The following is a 20778-nucleotide window of genomic DNA, read 5'->3' as shown; positions in this document are numbered from 1 at the left end:
ACAATCTGCGACATAATTGACAATGTTTAGAACAACTCTGACTCCCCCTGCGACGAGGTGTGGGTACAGAACGAGACGATCACTCAGCGATCTCGAGAGGAGGGGGTGGGTAGCTGAAGTGCATATAGGAGTGGTGGAGGGGAAGGAGCATGATCCCTCCATCTTTCAAGCAATTAGACTATGAATGCGGGAGTTAAGGATGAACATGTTAGATCTTCCTCTTTTATGACGTCGTTGCCTTCAAAGCGAAGCCGGGCGAGCTATGCGATATATGCAGTTGGCGTTTCCAGTCCGTCTCTACTTGTTTGAAGGGGATAATTCTATGCTTGTTTTTTTGAAAATTGTGCTGTTTAGACAATGCTGAATATTAGTATGGTCTAATTGTAACTACAACACTCAGTGGCAATCAATTAGGCCTGAAAAAAAAACAAGAATATCGTCAGATAATCGTCGTGTTTGGTCACATTCTTTTTTAAATTACATGCATGTCATCCAATTGCCAAAAATATCAAGACATCTTCAGACCCAAAAAGTCATTTGAAATTTTGTTGCATAACCCTTACGAGAGATTTTAAATAAAACGGTTCATGAGTGGGACAAGCATCGTAGTGTGGCGGTGCATGTGAAGAGAGGATCAGAACTCTTTCTACTCTCTCTTTGGGACATTGCATTAACTGAAGCATTAATTTAAAATTTCAGATCCAGATCTGATGTCTTCAGCGAATTTGGAACCGAAGTATCCGGTGAAGGGCAATATCCACGGATATTTGAATCTGAGGTATCTGATTGGACCATCCCTAATGAAAACTACACCCCTTGACATTCATTAATTTTAATTATAGATTTTATACATGAGGTACCAATTTTCACAGAGCAGCTTGCAATAAAATCCTAGCCTTTTTTTTATCATCAAATAATTATACAGTAAAAAAATTATTCATTCTATGAAAGACGTGTACGGTAATGAATTCACTGGTCTGTGATGCTAAAATGATTTCTTAGCCAAGAATGATAGAAACCATTGTAATATGGTAATATGGTAAGACCAGAATACCTAGGCTGTTTAATAGAAACAGGCATAGGCGGATCCAGGGGGGGGGGCACGGGGGCACGTGCCCCCCCCAGACACTCAAAAATATGCAAGATTTTTAATATGGTCCCATTATCATTGCATTCGTTTTGTATAACGAGGTATCCTTGTGCCCCACCCAGAACAAAATCCTGGATACGGCCTTGCTTGTGCCCCTCCCAGAAAAAAATCCTGGATCCGCCCCTGGAAACAGGCTCACATTTCATTTCATTATAATCACTAAAGCAATCAAGATTTTTGACAGCATGGATGAAAATGAAGTTGTATTATGTTCAAAATCATGTATAATACATATATATATAGACAAACAGAAACATACTTGGTAAAACTTGGAAATATATAACAACAGACCACCCAGCCATTAGCAAATTTCAAATACACACATAACTCACACAGCCACAAACTTATTTCTCTCAATTTTCATTTTAAATACATAATAATGTTTTAAAATTACAAGTAACCTGTTGATGATCTTGATATCACAAACTTACGTCTTTGGTAGTAAGTAGTTTGAGCAACATAACAGGTGAGTAGTTTGTTAGCAAAGCAATAAAACAGATCTGTGCACAGAAACATTATGTATTCAGCTAGGTTTTCTTGATCAGGAATGATAGAAACCAAAATAAATATGGTAAGGACAGTATATCATGGCTGTTGAAAAGTCTCAGACTTCATCTCACTATAATCACACAGCCATAAAGCATTTTGATAGAATGGATGAAAATTAAGCTTTATGTTCAAAATCATGTATGCATAGACAAACCTGTCGTATCCTCCTATTCTTCGTTTTTTCTCCACAACTACCACCTCCATCTCAAAGAGATGAACACGCCTCCTCCTAGAAAGCACCACCTCATTAAACCGATCTGTACAGAGAAATATTATAAGTTCAGCAGAGTTCTTTTTTTACCTCTCTCAGTTCTTGGCAGGACTTACTTCAGCTTTATTGTCACCATCATCACCAGCCCCACTTGTAGTTATCCCCTCCATCTGAACATCCTCCTCTTCGGCTTCTATTGCAGACTTTTCCTCATTGGCATCCTCATCTTCGACAACACCCGTCGTTTCCTCCTCTTCTTCGTCTTCCTCTTCGTCCTCTTCTTCCACCTCCATCTCAAAGAGACGAACACGCCTCCTACTCTCAGAAAGCACAACCGCAACCTTTCTTGCTCCACTGACAGCAAAGCGAGCCGACAGATTGGAACCAACAGGACGAAAAACTGATGGGTCCAACAGTTTCTCCACCTCATCCACTTGGGGCCAGCCAGGACCCCACGGACCCATTCGCTCAGTGACGATTCGTGTGGGTAGTTGCACCAACACCGAGGCCTCTTTCCGCTCTAAGAGGATAGACAGAATGTCTGGCGAGTAAAACTGTAAGTCCAGGACTCGGTGGGGAGGATTGAAATTGAAAACAACACCTCTAATGGAAGGATCTGCACCTGCAGAAACTTCCACGCACCAAAAACACTCAGATGACTTCTTTGCTTCAGGAAAGGCTATATACAAGACATTTTTCTTCCCCTCTGGACCTCGAACATGACTAATCCAATGGGGATTTTCCATAGGAACAAAAGACCTACCTAAAGCACATGGAAATACCCTGGAAATAGTTATTAAAGACCCTATAGCTGTTTGTGGCCCAGTGAATGCCTTGTCCACTGCTAGTTTAAGCTGTTCATGACAATATGTGAGTGAGGTGTTGGGATCATGGCTGTAGATGCCAGGCATTTTTTCCAAACATGGGCATGCTTTCAAAAGTTTCATCCACTGATTAGAATCCTCACCATCTAAATAACCTTTCCCATCTATTTTCTCAAATGGCTCTTTATTAAACAGATACTTACCAAGATGTTCCAAATCAAAATGTCCCCTCTTTCCCTCAGCCGTAGTATGACCTACTTTCTCAAAGTTTTTCAGGAATTCAGCCACAAACGCTAGGTCCTGCTGGGTAACTCGTGTCACTTCGGGAGGCACACGTTCATCAGAGAGACGTAAAATTACCACATACAACCACCGAAAAAACGCTTTGTAGTCCTTCATAGAGCGATCGATTACAGTCTGCACCTGCCCTGCCTTGGCAAGGAAAGCACCGATGGCACCCAACGCTTTTGCAGCTGCATCTTCTTCCAGGCCCAAAACAGCAAATCTGTCACGGCGACCAGCCAAGCCTTTCAACTTCGCCAAGTGGAAAGCCAAAGCATTGCCAGCACCTCTGGCATGCCGCAGAACCAAACGTTGGATACTAGTGTAACTGAGTTCAATCGCGTGGCCCAAACGCTTCAGACCCTTCTCTGTTAATTGATGCAAAAGGAAAGCCTCCAACTCATCAGATGGTACCCCAAACATGAGCAAATCCAGAAAGTCAGCCGCAACAGCACCTTCGGGTACACTTGCAGCATATGATGCAAGTTTTGTGTCCATTTCAAAAAGTATATTCTCCCAAGCATCGGCCACTGAGCGCATTGTGTGGGCAAGGTACCCCATAACGCCAATCACTTGTCCATGCATGAGCGCTAATGAATGAAGTTCTGCTGCATGACTGGAAAGAACAGTTGTGTCCAGCAATGCGACAACAGGTTCACTCGAGTCAGAGCTTTTATCATCACTCCTGGCACAGGACATCACCACATACAAAGTTTCCAGCCCACTAGAGAAGTCAGCATCGAGGATTTTGCCAACTTGCCAACTGGACTTCAAGTGCTCTTTCATATCAACAATCCCACACAGAAAGAGACCAAAAACACTCAAGAATACCTTGCCAGTAGAGGTTCCAATTATGAGAATATTCACATGTGTCTGATCTCGAATCTTCTTTGCATCTTCTGAACTCTCCTCAGTGCTCTTACTGATGGAACCAAAGTTTCGCGAGAGAGATGGCAGTTTCGACAGGAATGTACTTGGATTGTCCTACAAGAGGAGAATAAGGTTAGGTGTTGGGCAGTTAAGATGAATGAGACATCACTATGCATGCAAAAAAAATAATTTAACACTACCGTATGAACATGGCAGACAACTAAAATGAATTAAAAATCATTAAAAGTTAAAATTTTGAGAAACAAAATATAACTATCATGGCAGCTCTTCTATATAAGTGCAAATATATTTAACCTGGGAAATGAAACAACTTTATCTTTCATTATTTGCTTTGAAGGAACTTATGCGTTATAACACAAAAATGTATATATGTTAAAATTCAATTATTCCAGGCTACACAACATCAAAGAGTTTAATACACATAAACATTCACTCCATACTAATAACTGCACTATTAGCAATAAGTACGAAGATTTCTTTATCATTCGACCACTAATAATTGCAAACTGCATGTTTATACAAAATAATAATTCTTTTGAAAGAAATGAGGGTAACACCAAAAATTGGGGAATTCCAGGGCTGTCTTTAATAGTATGCTATTAAATTATTTTAAAATGCTCAATTTCACCATAACTTGAACCAGTTAAATAAATGGCATTAAGACACTATTAAGCATTTCTTGAAAAACTCTATATACATCCAACATAATTGTCACACATTGTCACTTTTAATTTTCCCTTTCTTTTCAGACTTAGTTAAAGATTCTTCTCCAACTTTTGGAAACAAAATAATTTTTTTATAATTTTAATAAAATGAAAACTAAATTGTTAAATAGACAGCTTATCCTGTTATTTCAATATATATTTATGTTTTGCATTGTATTTCATCCAATACTGACATCATCAAATTTATCTTTGACTTCAAAAGAAATATTCTGAAGGGTAGAACTTTTGTAATGTTCATACTTTTAAAATATGAATCAGGTGCACCTTGCTGACTACTCCAATACAATGATTGAATTGCGGTCATCAGCAAGTTATAGCCATGGCTATAATAAAAGTATACACAAAAATATCAAGTTCACTGAAGCAGACTTTCGTCACTAGGCGGGTAAAAGCTGACCAAATGTTCCTAAGCCATAATTTTCTAGCCACAACTTCAGTATGTGGTTTTCTAACAGATCAGAAAATAATCCCAATAAAATTTTAGTTTTAAACATGCGATGCACATTTTTCCACCTCAAAAGAAAAACTATGCCTGGCAATGTCGTAACATACATATGGTAAATATTTTTCTTCTTCCCCATACTGCTAAAAAGCAATAAAAATGTACATTATCACCTATGTTTTGAAAAAGTTTACAGATTCCTGAGAGAAGCATAGATTCCTGAGAGATCCTCTCTACAACCTAATTTGCCACAACTCACCACTTTAAGGACAGTTTAAGCTTACTGAACCTTACTATGCTATAATGGCAAATGGCCTAAAAGCCTTAGCAAGCTGACATAGTACTGGGATATATGGAGGAGTGAAGCAAGTCACATGCCAAGTCTAACATGGGTAATTTATTCTAGAGCAATGATGAAATTTCCTAACTTTCCCCTAGCTTTCAATATGCACACCAATTTGAAGTGAGCTGAACTATACTATGATGAAAAGTCCACTTTGATACTTTTTCATTAAGAAAACAGTTATGAAAATAATTATTCTTAATGAGCAATAAAGGCCATTTATGAGCATTATTTCATTTTTCCTGGCATGTAGAGTACCAGGGTGTCCATCCTATCAAAGCACAAAAATCCATGCATCATTTCAGGTTTTCCAGGGAAATCCAAAATCCCAGGTTAATCTTATGTGTTTACTGCGATAACTAAGAATTTTAATACACACAAAATTATTTCATTAATTTAATATTATGTTTATTATATTATATAATAATATATTTATGCAATATTTTACATCCCCAATTTAAAGATATTAACACCTCTTGGTCCGGCACCCTTTATAATAGACTAGCCATTGGGGCCGGTCATATTATATGCCATGGGCCTCAATATATGTTCAAACTATTATAATGTCGATAAAAAAGACGTCAATAAGAAAAACTTTCACAAAAACAAACAGTAAAGCTACCTGAAGACGCACAGAAACCAGAACTAGGTCGAAATAGTTCCAAAAAAATCCGTTGAGGTCAGCAGGAGACTGCACTGCATGAAAACGTAAAAACGCGTGATCGGCACATAAGCGCTGGCGGCGGAAACACGTAAAAACATGTGTGCGGACCATAATGCGTTAATTATATTTATTCAATGCAAGCCAAGAAGCTGCTTTGACGGCATCTGTAGATGTTGACGTCGCCTAGTCCATTCTTTGCGTTTTTGAATCTTACAAGAGTCAAACGAGTGCCAGAGTGTCATTTCAATTCTATTGTCTGGTCTGACATTCCACTTTTCGAAGTGGATTTGAAAAATTCTACCAAGCTACTGCACATAAAATTAAGACAAACAAACTGGCAAAATTTTATGTGAAATGATTTTGAAATAAGAGATTTTTAATTTCCAGGTTGGAGTAAATATTCATGAATAATTGACACATGATTCCTGATTCTCCCAGTCACCGGACAACCCTGGGTTCTATAGTTAATCACATAATAAACAGACAGCTTTTCCATGGAACTCAATTATCAATATGTAGTAATCACCCACGTGGTGCACTACCTATTTGATAGATCTATTCACTTATCCACATACAGCCCCAACTACTAGCAATATATACAGTGGTTAATAGAAGGGTTGATAGAGGTTAAATCAATCCTTTAGATCTACCTAAAACCCCAATTTTGTCAAGACCCTGGACGTGGTTGCTTGACGCTCTCCTTGAGAGACTAAACCAATAATTCTAGGACATGGCCAAAATAGTACGCAACCTGATAGTGGAGAACACAGAAAAAAGAACGCAGGAGTGGCAGAGAAAAGTGGGCATAATGAATGACGGAAATTATTAGCATAGGGGAGAATGCTAACCTAATACCCTAGTAAAACTCAGTTCAAAAAAATTGACATGGGTCAGCATTCGCAATTACAGCAGACTCCCGATTATCTGGCTGCGGTTTATCCATGCATGATTTTTACTCTCGCTCAATTTTTTCCACGATTTTTATTAAAAAAATAAAATCGGACACAAAATCACCGGAATTACTGGTAAAATGGTACGTAAAATGGAAGCGATCGTGCACTACCTGCATTCACGGTAGCACCGTGTTCCTGTTTTCCAAGTCTCGCAGGGCACGACCAGGTTCCTCTAAAACGATCGCGAACATGCGAAGAAAGCACTCATTGAGTCCGGGAAGCACTCTAAAATGACAAAATAACTGCATAAATAATAATATATTGTTTATTTTACCTAAATTATGAACATTGCAAGACATTTAAGTGAAAGTTTGGGTTATCCGTGTATTCTGATTATTCGTGCCGTCTCTCCCCATCATTACCCCGGATAATCGGGAATGTACTGTATATTTAACCCTCTCGAGACGGCGGAGTTTTCCTCTTAGCATGACTGCTGTACTGAGCCCCAAGAGACTCTTCTTTCTTGTGGTACGGAGCATTTTTGGAGGACATTCGTTGAGAAGGGTCTCGCTGAATCTTTTTCGACCCCTCCACGCTGGGACTTCGCATTATTTCGGACTCCGAGAGTAGTTGTGCTCCCTCCTTTCCGGGTTTATGACCATACCTGCGGCATTGGTTCACGGTCAACTTATTTATTGCTTATATGTATTTAGCAAACTGATAATTGTTGCCAGCGCATAAATTACAGACTTTGAATTGGATTCCTCATTTTTTTCTGAGCATTTTCAAATTTAAATCGAAGTTCTAAGGCCAATACTAACGCATTTAATGCAGCAACATTTTCCATGTTGATTTTTATACATAACTCGAGATATAAGTTAATATATATCGTAGAATTTCGTTTAAAAATTGTAAATGCTGCCCAAAAGACAAATAATTCAATTCTTAGTTTATTTTTCTTGAGAAATGAACAAATATTTATTTCGAAACCTGACTGGATAAACAATTGTATGACCACTGTCCCTTACCGCTAAGAGGGGTTATAATAGACGAGGGTTCCGAGTACCTGCTCCCAGATTCCGAGGGTAAAGCCTAAACCCCGCAGGGTTGGGTCCCGAGACAAAGACGACGTAAACCCTCGACCGTCCTAAAATGGGGAGAGCTAGAAAACGTATACATACGGCTTTCGTTTTCCTGGCTAGGAAAAATCTCACACATAAATATACGCCCGTCGTCTCCCGGGTCAGGAAACGTCCACACGTATATATACGTGTATAGTAGGGAAAAGGTTAAAGAATGAAATTTAACAAAGTTGTGATCACTTACAAGATCATGAAGTCCAGAGTGCCTATGAGACATAAATCTTCCTTTATCAGCAATCGAACTGGCATCTTCACTCTGGGAATGAGTCTCTTGCGTCCAAGACAGACATGTGATTTCAGCATCAACAACTACACTGTGTAGTGCTTCAGCATTTTCAACATCTACCAGCAAGTATTCACCTGAAAATATTGTTTTTATAAGAATGCTTCATTAAAATAAAAATTAACTGACACTTACCTGAAAAATAGTGATGATGGAAATATGCAAGCAGTTATAATGATTGAACTAGAAATATACAAAGCCTTCATTACTGTTCTGTTAGGACTATTTACCGATCAAAGACTAGAATAGGCCTCAGAAGTCACAATAAACTTCCAAACCATTTTGAAGTTCAAACTGACTTGATGGTATCGTTTAACCCTTTCGAGACGGTGGAGTTCTTGCCTTAGCATGACTGCTGTACTGAGCGCCAAGAGACTCTTCTGTCCCCTCCACACGGAGCATTTTTGCAGGACATTCGTTAACAACAATTTCTATGTTGATGTTTATACTAAAATTGAGATATAAGTTAATATTTATCAAAGAATTTAGTTTATAAATTGTAAACGCTGCTCAAAAGACAAATAATTCTATTCTTAGTTTATGTATTTTTTGAGAAAGGAACAAATATTTATTTTGCAAAATGACTGGATAAACAATTGCATGACCACAGTCCCATACTGCTAAGAGGGGTAATCTAAGACGAGGGGTCCAGGTACCTGCTCCCGGATTTCAAGGGTAGAGCCTATGCCCCGCTGTGTTGGTTCCCGAAACAAAGAAATCGCATACCCACAACCATCATAAAAGGGGGAGAGCTAGGATATGTATACATTCGGCATTCATTCACCTGCGAAGGAAAATCTCCGAGGAAAATTTGAGGTTTTCATCTCCTGGGTCAAGAAACGTCTGGACACATATTTTCGTCTTTAGAAGGGAAATATATTTCAGCCAAAAAGGGCAATTATTCACTGAATCGATACCTACATGATAGTACAACTGAAGAATTAATATTTCCTCTTGAACAAATACTGTCTGTTATGCCAATATGTTAAAACTTAGTGTATTTAATTTTGCTTTCTGACATCACCTTTGTGATTATTGTGAGCCCAGTATTAATTGTTCCACAGCCTTTTCTTAAGATGCTTTGTATATTCTTTGCAAGGTCATGGACAAAATAAAAATTATTATTACTTAGTTTTTTATTATTTCACTATGGAAACGAGGCCTAGAAAAAGACAGCCGCAAAGAAATATAGGAAACAGGCCTTTGAAATGTGCTGCTACATAAGAATGATGAGAATCAAACAGATCGACTGTGAAAGTAATGAGGAAGTCTTAGGAAGAGTAGGAGAAAAGAGAAGTCTCATGAAAATGTTGACAGGAAGACGGAATAACTTTATAGGCCATATCTTGAGACATGATGGCCTGATGAAGACAATCATCAAGGGACAAGTAGATGGCAAGAATGGAAAAGGAAATCATATTTTTTAATGTCAAGTATGAGAGGATTATTTGCATTGTGACCTTCCCCCCCCCCAGAAAATAATCCTGGATCTGCCCTAGATGGCTGTTAGCGCAATCCGGCCCGTGGTGGCTCAGAAGATGTGCGCGTGGGGACGTGCGCCCCGGGTTATGATAAATAAAGGGCAAGGACACCTTCCATGGAATCCGCTTTATTTCGCATGCAACTTAAAGGGAAACGCATGCCAAAACTCCACGTCCACATGCTCCCGGCTTTCGTTGAACACTGAATGGCATGGGCATGGATAATAGGATCTGAGGGTTACTGACTCTCAAGTAACAGCACTGCCCTCACTCCAAAAGGGTGCGAGTCAAGTCCCCTTGGCGGAGAGCACGAGAAAGGTGCCGAATGGGACTCGGCCGGACCTTGGTAAACCCCGAGGACGGCGACACTCGCCGAAGGGGAGGTGGGGGGAAGTACGCAACAATGACAGAGAAGAAATATGCAGGTGTGAGAAGATTAGCTGATAAAAGAATTGAGTGTAGAGCTGCATCAAACCAAACTTAGGATTGTTGACAGTGATGATGTTGTCCATATTTACTAAGGCAAATATAAAATAGTCATGCTTCCTCGAAAGGCGTGCACATGTAGCCCAATGTGTAGAACCAATAATGATGCATGGAGTCTAAGACCCGATTAAATTAAAATATGTCACATTTAAAAATCGAAAATATGTTTAATGAGTGCTCCACTATTGACGAGATGTGCAACACACCACCGCAGCCAAAATCTGACTCCCTGTGTTACAATGCGAATGCCTGGGTATCCCCAGCATCACCCAGGCTCGACCTAGGTTTCTACATGACCAGATGATGATGCCACATCAAAACCTAGCTTGTACAGAATTAAATTTATATAGAATTACTAAGTTTTTACGTTTCATTATATGTTAAGCCGAATCCATTAAGTCACACCCAAGACAATGCATTATTTCAATCTTGATAGATAAAGAAGAAACTCGTACAAAGAACTACTTAGCTCCGCTATAAAGATAAGTTTGAGAGAATGTATTGCTTTTTTGGCTAAAATATTGCTAGTAACATATAAGATAAAATTGGTGATGTCAACAGAAATGGGCACAAATAGGTGAAAAAAGAACATTTTTAGGCCGTATTATAGAACATAAATTTCACCATAAATGTACTAATAACATCATAAAATTGATATCCTCAGTAAAAAGAAAAAAATTAATATCTTGATCTACTGCCTTGACTAATTCATGGTATAATGTGATGACAAATTACATGGCGATGCATCCACTATAAAAGGCCTCAAAGAAAGAGTACAGAGACATATGCTGAATTCCTTCTCCCATATACAAAATGCTGATCTGGGATGGTATGACATTATTCTTCTCCAATTAATAGAATTTTCAATTACGAACTTCTGATGTGTCTATCGCTAAAATGCATCAATTCATATAAAATTCTTAGCACCACAACTATATACATAATATGTATAAAAAGTCAGCAGAGGAATGCATGTAAATATTACAAAATGAAACATACAAAGGTGCTGTAACAGTATAAGTTCTTTTAGGATATTTTCAATTGTAATTTAAAAATAACTATGACAAAGAATACTTGTATTGATTGGAATTAAAGGAGTGGTATACATGTGTCAACAAATTGGACAATATTTTGTATATATTGCAATAAATTAGGAGTAAACATGCTAAGGTTACTAGCATTCACATACCAGAGCTGTTATAGAGATGATTTACAGCAAAATTACTGCAATCCTACATTATATAGGGTAAAAATAAATTAGCCCATGAACAAATCATGTTTACAGTTATATAAATGACTTATCTCCAAAAATTGTTTCACATGACTTAAAGGGGACCTAAAAAGTTTCATGAGCAACCAAAAAGGAAAATACTGCTGATATTTTGCACTTCCCAGAATGAAAAAAAATTCCAACTTTCTGAGGGTTCACTGAAGAAAATCACTTTACTGGCCATTCGTCCTCTTTGAAACAACTCAACACGGACTACCACTAATGCTCAATGCCAAGAAGAGTATTATTTTAGCTTGAGTAATGTATGCAAATACACATCATCCTACAATGCACAACAATCATTTCCACCTTTTGGTTTCAATGGTCCGAACCAATCAAAGCATGTGCAGCATAATTGCAATCAGCAAGCATGTCATCTACCTAAGAGTGTACTGTGAAAAGAAGTGATTTTGCAAGAATCATTCCTGCTTGTTTGTTACCTATACATAAGCAAAGATGACTTTATTTCACTTGAATATACAAGCCAATTATTGAAATAACTTAAGACATGGGAGATGCATATTCAGATTATAGATGAAAGCTCGACCAAAGATAATTGTTACAATTGAAGGAAAACAATTTATGAGTTTAAATTGGTTCCTCTTCAATCAAATACAATAGCTCTCAATGATAAACAGGTTAAATAAAGTCACCAACAGAAAACTTTACAAAAACATACGAAGTCCATAGACATTAAAACACATGTCACATACACGGAAACCATTGTGTTCTCAATGTTTCCGTAAGAAAAATGTTTAGAAAATAGGAAGCAGTGAGTCCATGCTTAAAAACATGAGAATGATTTCGCCCTCAGGGCCATTAAGAATACATACCTGTGCTGTATCCAATGGCAATGACTTTGCCGTCGGGTCTCCAGGCTATTCCCTTCACTGTACATTCTTCTGATGGAGGGGCTAAACACCATACTCTTTGCCACGATAGACGATGCAGAGCAACCTCACCTAATGCGAAAATTGATGAAAAATATTCACTCAAATTCAACATTAACGTTGACATGTAACATGCCATTATACTTTAACTACCCTGCTCATTGTGAAATCAGTAAATTCGAAAAAGGTTTGAAGAATTACTTCAGGGCAGTATATACCTAACGGTAGTAAAATAAAAGGGAGGTCTGTAGCATGACGGACAGACTTTGTCACCTCGACCAATCTGCATAGTGGTACGAGCACTTGAGGAAGACAACCATCATTCAAAATGTTCTAGCAACATTACAAGGGATAAGAAGTTCAATTACGGGCCCACAACTTAAATTACGGAGAGAGGGAGTCAAAATCAATTATCTCTAAAATTATTTTTGGAGCAATTTGATTATTGCACCATTGATTGGTAGAGTTTGATAAGTTGATAATTATTAAAGCCTCTATTACAAGAAAACATAGGCATTCCTCCACATGCAATATACATGAATAAGTTGAATGTGATGCAGCAAGAATAATAGGGGGACGGGCGAAAATACGGGTCATTAATAAACATTCAGTTCGCAAAATCATCCATCGCAGTAACCCAAGTCAGGGCTATTTGCGTAAGGCAAATACATAAATACTTTTAACAATTTGGCTGAAACAGTGCCTTTTAGCGCATGGTCCTCTAGAACCATAGAATATTCGATACTCACCCCGTACATTGGAAAGAGCCAACAAATCCATACGATTGGACCATACCATCAAGTCTACTTCATTGGCAACATGCCTCTCTTCCAATTGCCGCATAGCATTCGACGAAGACATAGTGTTTAATTGAATGAAATGGCACACACACAAACAATATAGTGAAATATATTATGAATACAATTCTTCAGCTTTCCGTAGCTATCACATTTCGTTTCACACCGGTGCCCAGTTTACTTGTTATTGGGTGTATTGGGTTCGGTGGCGGCGCCAAACGAAAAATACGAAGCGATATGAAGTTTTCGATAGAGTCGATTGACGAAGTCGAGCGAGATATCGATATTTGTGCGAGGAACGATAGTCGTTTGACGGTTTGTCCATAACAAAAACAAAAGGGTTAAAAATTGGTGATAAAGACGCCGTGCCAGTTTATAGCAAAATTTGAATTCTTGATCGCAGGAATCGTAAGCAATGGCGACTTTAGAAGACAAGCTACTTGGTGAGAAAACAGAGTACTATTGTAGCAGTAGCAGTGAAGGAGAAGAAGATGAAGAGGAATCAGAAAACAAAGATGCAGGTGCTGTGGCATCTTCGGATGAAATAGCCAAAGCTGATGTTTCTAAATGGTCTGGTACTGCCTCTAATACTGGACCAAAAGGTGTACTCAGTGACTGGCAGAAATTCAAAGAGCTGGAGAAACAGAAAATCGAAGAGGAAAAAATGGAAAGAGTGGAGCTAATAAAGAAGTTGTCGATAACTTGCCAATCTGCTTTAGATGAAGAGAGAGAAAAGGCAGAAGCCGAGAAGGATCCTGAATTGAAAGAGTTATTCTCGGATAAATTTCTTCAAGAATACATGCAGAAAAGAATGAACGAAATGCTTCAACAGTCATCAAATGTGCCTAAGTTCGGGAAAGTGATAAACCTCACAACTGGCCAAGAATTTCTCGATGCGGTTGACAAAGAATTGAAATCTGTTACGATCATTGTTCATATATACGAAGAAAAGGTGGCGGGGTGTGAGGCTATGAATGGGTCTCTTATACATCTCAGTCAGAAGTATAGTGAGGTGAAGTTCTGTAAAATGAAGGGATCATTGGCGGGTTTAAGTAACCGCTTCAAAGTGAGTGGTGTACCTGCGCTGCTTGTCTACAAAAGTGGTCAACTCGTTGGAAATTTTGTTCGATTAACTGATGAGTTTGGTGAGGATTTCTTTGCATGTGATGTGGAAAGCTTTTTAATTGAACATGGAATGATTCCTGACAAGACCTGTGTTCCCCAAATCAGCCAGTTGCCTCAAGATGACGATGATGACAGTGATTTAAGCCTCGAGTGAACGGTATTTTCTTCATGTTATGCAAAAGCTATATTTGGGCAAAAACTTCCCTTCACTAAATAATTGTGTTCCTTAAAAAATGCAAACCTTTTTCTGGTTAGAAAACAACCTCACACCATTGGCTGAGGCTCACATATGGGTTCATAGATTGTCTAAAAAGATTCACGTACATTTCATGGTAAAGTGCGCTTTTCTTCTTAGACAGATGGTATTTAGCTCAGTTGTCAACATTTATGCGACTGACATTGTTGTTATTTGTCGAGTTGAAAGAAAAAGTTAATGGTGGTGAAATGCTCTTCTGGCTTTTGAAATATTTTTGTTTTTTTTTTACCAAGTTACCTAATAAACGAAGAAAATTATTAGGCCATTCTGTCTTTATGGGCTTGATTACATTCAGTTCTATCCTTTCAGTTAGTTTTTTTATGCCTTCTGTGAGGAATTATCTTGTTCAATCGGCAGTTAGTTTAAATAAGTATGGAGTTTTTTTAAAAGTAGGATTATTTTAAGTTACCTGCTTGATTATCGTGATATGTATTCGAATGTGCAATAATTGGCATGATACATACGTACTCCTAGTGAGATAAAATGATATAGTAAATTTTTTCTAACAAACCTTTGAGAAGACTGACGATTTCACCGTGGAGCAGTATTTTTCTCACCAATATTCGTTGTGTTTTCTTGAGTATAGAGATTTACGAAAAAATAGCTTAAATATTTTTATGAGGCTCTATATTACCTTTACAAGTAGAAATGACTCGATGTCTTTGTAATAGAGTTCCTTTCATAAACAAATTTGTATAGGTGTTGTTGACACAACGTTTGATATGACAAACATTCATATTTCCTGTGTTATTCTGTCACTGTTCACCTTAATTCAGCAATACAAGAATGGTAGCTATAATTAAAGAGCCTTAGCAGTTCCCGAAAACTTGTGTGTTCACTTCAGCTCAGAAATTAAATTGCAGCTGTCATACCTTTTGCTCTGAGTGATGTATTCACTAGTAGCTACCATTGTTAATTACTTTCTTGTTTAAATGAGAAGTTCTTGATATAGGTAGGTTGTTATAATTTGGGTGTTGATTGGTAGTTCATTTTTATCTGCTCTCAGGGGTGATGAAAATGAGAAAATATTATAATTAATATTCGATTTTTTCTCTATGGAGTTGACTTGTATCTGATTTAGTGAAATCTCATCTTCTAGCGATATTTCTTTCATCTCATGTATGTAATGCTGCTCGCACTTTCTGTTGAACGTGCAGTGGAGAATGGCCATGTCAGGAATGATTTGGCTTCGCTAATTACTTCGGTATTCCTGGTTGTAGAACATTGTGGGTCACATATTGTTAGGAGTAGCAATATAACATTAAGTTGTTACCACTGTATACCAGAACTGCCCGTAGGGGGAAGTATGATTCAAGAAGAATTTTGGGTTGGAAAGTGTTGTAATTAATATTTACTACTACATCATAGTTTTGGGGGTAATGCATCATGATCATTGAGGGAATTGGCATTCATGTTGTAAAAAATATTTTAGGCAAACAGTTAAAATATGTGGAGTTCATCGGCTAATGTAAATTATTCAAAGTGTGGCATATAACCCATTAGTCACCCAATACTCTACTTTTGTGACTTAAACATTAACCTTTCATGAAATCAATTGAAAGGCTCAATTGATATAGGTACACCATGAGATGGGGTATAAAATTGTAAGGGTATAATTGATATGATATGCCAATTTATTTAATCACTTCATCGTCTGTGATACTTAACGTCTTGAATCAGGCTCTCTTAATTTCCTGGGCCCATCCTACCCTATCTGGTTTTTTTCACCGAGATGTGAAAGTGAGCAAGAGACTAGTCTCCAAAGGCTCAACAATCATTCTATATTTATGCAAGCCACGAGAGGTTGGCATCCAGCCATTTGGGAGTCTACCCACAACCAGACTACAACGCCTCCAAAACAATGCATTGTAATTCACTGCATGAATATTAAGATTACATTAACATTAATTCCTTGCTCTCTCAGAAACACAAAGTAGGTGATAAAGCTAATGTACATTCTACCATTGTGTTTTAATGAATTTTTTTTGGTATTCTCAGGCTCTTAGATTACCCTTCAGGTTCACCACTGGTGGAGTGAACTATTATTTGTCTATAAATTTGTGAAATAATTTCTCCCACAAATTTGTGTTAATGATTAGTTTTTCTTGTAATTTGCATTTTATATCTTTCTTATTGTCCCATTTTTTTAGTTTGAGTACCCTCTAGATTAATGCTTATAGTCATTTTGTAGCAATATGATCTCAATTTCCAAAGTTGAACTTTTAAAGAATCTCATAGCAAGTGTAGCTTCTTATACTTGTTCATTAATAATCCTGTGTTTGTTTACCAATGGAGTTAAGTAAAAAGAGCAATAGAAGTTGTTTAGATAAATGTGAAACATTGGTGTTTGACCTTCCAAAATATGTGCCAAAGTTGATGCTTTTCCCTAAAATCAACTTTCTGTGATGGGACCACTTGATAGTTCAGTGTACCATAGAGTAGTCTCACTCTTGCTTTTTCTTTAGTGTTTCTTATGTATTGGAAATGTATTTATTTTCTATGTACTTTTTGTTGTATGTACTTGATTATAATTGTCTCTAATGAAATGAAGTGTTGCTGTGGAAGTTGGAGTTTGGATGAGTTTGCATCGAGACTGGGATACATAAATTGCCCTTTGTTATGATGAAATGGTGGTCAAGTGGTTTGTTAGTATATTAAAATGATAGCTGGAAAGGTTGTTGTGAGATTTGAGGTTAATGACAGTTACGTGCATTTCTGAATATCTCGGGAGATGGTTCTTTCCAATGGGATTTTCATTAAATTTTGCTAACTTATCATATGCCCTGTTTTCATGATCATTTAAATGCACTTTCAAATCTGAATAGCATTTTTAGATCATTCCCGTGATTGGTACCCCTAAGTGTGTGACATTTGATGCTTTTGCTCACCCAGTTATGCAGTTACTATGGTTTTTTCCCCCCTTTTTTTAATCGCTATCTTTTTGACTAATCAAGGTTTGAAACTTTCTCTTGGGAATGTTTGGTATTCACCACCTTTGTATTCTGTTAGATTCCTTGGAAGCTTTCATGTAGACGTTAGTTTTCTTTTATATGCCCCTGGATGGATATTTTTATCTCCACCTCCTCCTAAAACAGCACAGGGAGGCCTTTATATCAAGGGTTTTTTTATGATGACTTGCAAAGGATGATCCCGCGCATCCATACCCATGCGGGCCTTTAATTCGCGACCTTCAGTATGGTAAGATGTATTCCTGCCTCCACCAAGGCTGGCACATGTGCAGTAAATTTGATTTTTTGAGTAATTAAGTCTCGTTCGAGTTGAACAGTTGATTGCAAGGTAATTTTTTCTATTAACATAAAGTATTTTTACAAGATGAATATCCCCCATTGGGTATTTATTAACCTCTTTCAGGTGTGCTAGAAACTGAGTTATGTCTAATTATTTATGCCAAAGAAATCACCACAACCTGTCATTGAAAATTTGGTCCAAGTTTCCAGTAGCTTTGAAGTATTTTTGTGAAAACTATTTGAATTTGTGTCGATATCTCTTAGGGGATAGAAATTCTACTGCCACTAAGCAGAATAGCTAACAAGAGTGCAAGGTAGTAAGTAAAATATTGCATTTTATTATTTCTTATATATGTCCGCACCGTACAGAAAGTTTTTTGAATGAAAATTTAAACTCACTCCGCTTTGGGGTCCTACATAACATCAATAACACTATCTATTAAGTATGCAGTTTTCATTTTGTGGAATCTACTGTGGTATTTTCTTTATTTCTGTGATGATATTTTTGATTAACAAAAGTTTCATTCAGTTATTTATGTGTAAAAAAAAGGCCTTTGAAGAATAAAATAGGTCAAAAATTATTTTTGTGTCTAAAATTAGGATTTTTTATTGGTTAGGTTAGATCATTCTGCATAGGTAGCTGCTGATGCGTGCATACATTGGAGATGTTTAAGTGGATCAATATTAGTATTCTTTTTCTTATGTGGACCATATTTGTGCCAGTCTATGGTTCTTTCTAATGGCTTAACCTTGAGGTGCAGTTATTGAACACTAATGTTGTTCTATTTATCTATGACAAGACTACAGAATTAAGCTTTCCCCTTCTCTTATGATGCGTATACTAATCAGTAATTTGCCCTCACAATTTAGACCACGGGATAAGTATTTTTCCTTATTTAATGTGAAAAGTTAACCAGCCTCCAACTCCATGGCAACAGCCTTTCATAAGTGGCATCATCATTTCTTCTATGGAAACATTATATTATTTTAATTCCAGTGTTTTGAGTGATATGTATTCCTTTGAAAGGTTATTTTTTAATGGCTGTATATTTTTATGAATAACCCTGGTAATGTATTTTGTGCATCTTTATTTTAAAGCTTTAATTTGCCAAGTGTGTCACAATTTTGATTGTAATTTTAACTTTTTACATTTAATTCCCTGAGCTTTCACCATGAATACAGTTTTAGTTCTTTGTCATTGGAATGAGCAGAAAACATACCATAAAATATGGGATTGAAATTTCTACTTATAAAGAATAATCAAAAAAATCTTTGGTGCAAACCTCACTGCAGTCGATTAACTATCAAAATAGGAACAACTGAGGAGTCTGTGAAAGAGGTCAGCATCAGTTAGAAGTAAATTTTTTTCCTGTTTGAAAATAAGTTCATACATTCAGTGATTCAACCGTTAGGTTCAAGTTGGTTTCGGAGAGCTCCCCCCAGACTAAGTCATAGGCATTAGAATATTACATAATACAAGCCTGATCCATTCCCTGTGCTAATTTGCACTTTGAGGCTTTTTGTTTTTGTGGAATCATCACTTGAGATTTGAACTTGGGACCCTTAGATCAGTTGACTGGACTATCCAATTGGCCACCACAATCCTGAAAAAAAGTTACCCTTAAGTCCCAAGTAGGTATATCATGCAGACAGCGTAAGGCTGTTATTCACATGCCTCCAAAATTTCAACTTAAGCACTTGGTCATATATCACACCATGCTGGACACCATATTGAAATATTATCATTTCTCTAATTTAACATTTGAATGCTTAAAGATTACTTTTATGAAGAACCTACCTAGTAATTTTAATGCATAATGGAGACTGGTTTACCATATGTATAATGCAAAAAAATGTATGAATGCCATTTTACGCGGGACACATCATTTTGCAATCTCAAATGCAAAATTCATCAAATTTGCATCTTTTGCAATGAATGTATGTAGACACAGTCAAAATTGCATCACGTAAAGCGGTGAATTGCGAGAATGTATGGATGCTAGATGGCAAAATAGCCCCTGCTCTAATTCCGAGGTGGCATTCTCTCAATTTCAAAAATGTTTTCAGTGCCAACATGAGCAATGACATACCGGTGTAAAACCGCTTTACAACATACTTTATACTTGAGAATTTAGGGTATTTCTTATTATTTGTGCTATCGAAATCACCATGATCACAGTTCTTGATAATTTTTCCTGAACTCCTTGTGTAGTTTTGAATAATTTTTGTGAAAGCTTATATTGTTTTTTTTATAAATTAGTGAAGTGCAAAGTTTCATTTTTGTGATTATTCATAAAGTTAATGTCTTTATTTGGGACTGTCTTATGGCTTAATGTGTTATAAGATTGATTTTTAATTCTAATTGTGTTTTATCGTGAATCCTGCTGATGTTCCTAACATTTATGGTCCTACATTCCAAGTGTGGTCCTTTGTGTTTTCAGTGTTAAAAATTAAACCAGTTGAGTATTTATAATTTTTCCAAATTCTGTTTTCAGAGTGAATTCAAGATGTTGATAAAAACTTTTGTAACTTGATAATGAAATTAGGAGTATTAATCCACTTCTATGTGGCTGGAAACATTTTAAATGTAACTTCAGATTGCCATTTACTGAGTATTTGTAAATCTGTCACTTTCAGGCATCTCAGTAGTGAAGTTGGTACTTGTACTTGTATTATTTATTGAAAGTAAGAATCAAAAATAACAATTATGAATAAATGTGTGAAAATTTTTCTCCGTTGTTCTTTTTTTAACATATTCATCTCTAACTAAATTCATTTTTGATTTGTTTTATTACAATCATCAATTTTTATGTTTCACAAGCTGTA

General features: G+C 37.0%; 2 protein-coding genes across 2 annotated transcripts; one reads left to right on the top strand and one right to left on the bottom strand.

The window, feature by feature from the left end:
- Nucleotides 1-1336: 1336 nt before the first annotated feature.
- LOC124162867 (anaphase-promoting complex subunit 4) lies at nucleotides 1337-13524 on the bottom strand. Its single transcript, XM_046539552.1, has 4 exons — nucleotides 13276-13524; nucleotides 12470-12598; nucleotides 8301-8476; nucleotides 1337-4000 (listed from the first exon to the last, which is right to left on the bottom strand). Exons 1-4 carry the CDS (start codon nucleotides 13385-13387, stop codon nucleotides 2006-2008), a joined length of 2412 nt encoding a protein of 803 aa, XP_046395508.1. The 5' UTR covers nucleotides 13388-13524; the 3' UTR covers nucleotides 1337-2005.
- An 87-nt stretch (nucleotides 13525-13611) lies between these two features.
- LOC124162868 (phosducin-like protein) lies at nucleotides 13612-20682 on the top strand. Its single transcript, XM_046539554.1, has one exon. The coding sequence runs from the start codon at nucleotides 13739-13741 to the stop codon at nucleotides 14600-14602; it is 864 nt and encodes a 287-aa protein (XP_046395510.1). The 5' UTR covers nucleotides 13612-13738; the 3' UTR covers nucleotides 14603-20682.
- Nucleotides 20683-20778: the final 96 nt, after the last annotated feature.

Source organism: Ischnura elegans, chromosome 7 (assembly GCF_921293095.1).
Source record: "Ischnura elegans chromosome 7, ioIscEleg1.1, whole genome shotgun sequence".
NCBI lineage: Eukaryota > Metazoa > Arthropoda > Insecta > Odonata > Coenagrionidae > Ischnura > Ischnura elegans.
This window is presented reverse-complemented; position numbering and strand designations above follow the sequence as displayed.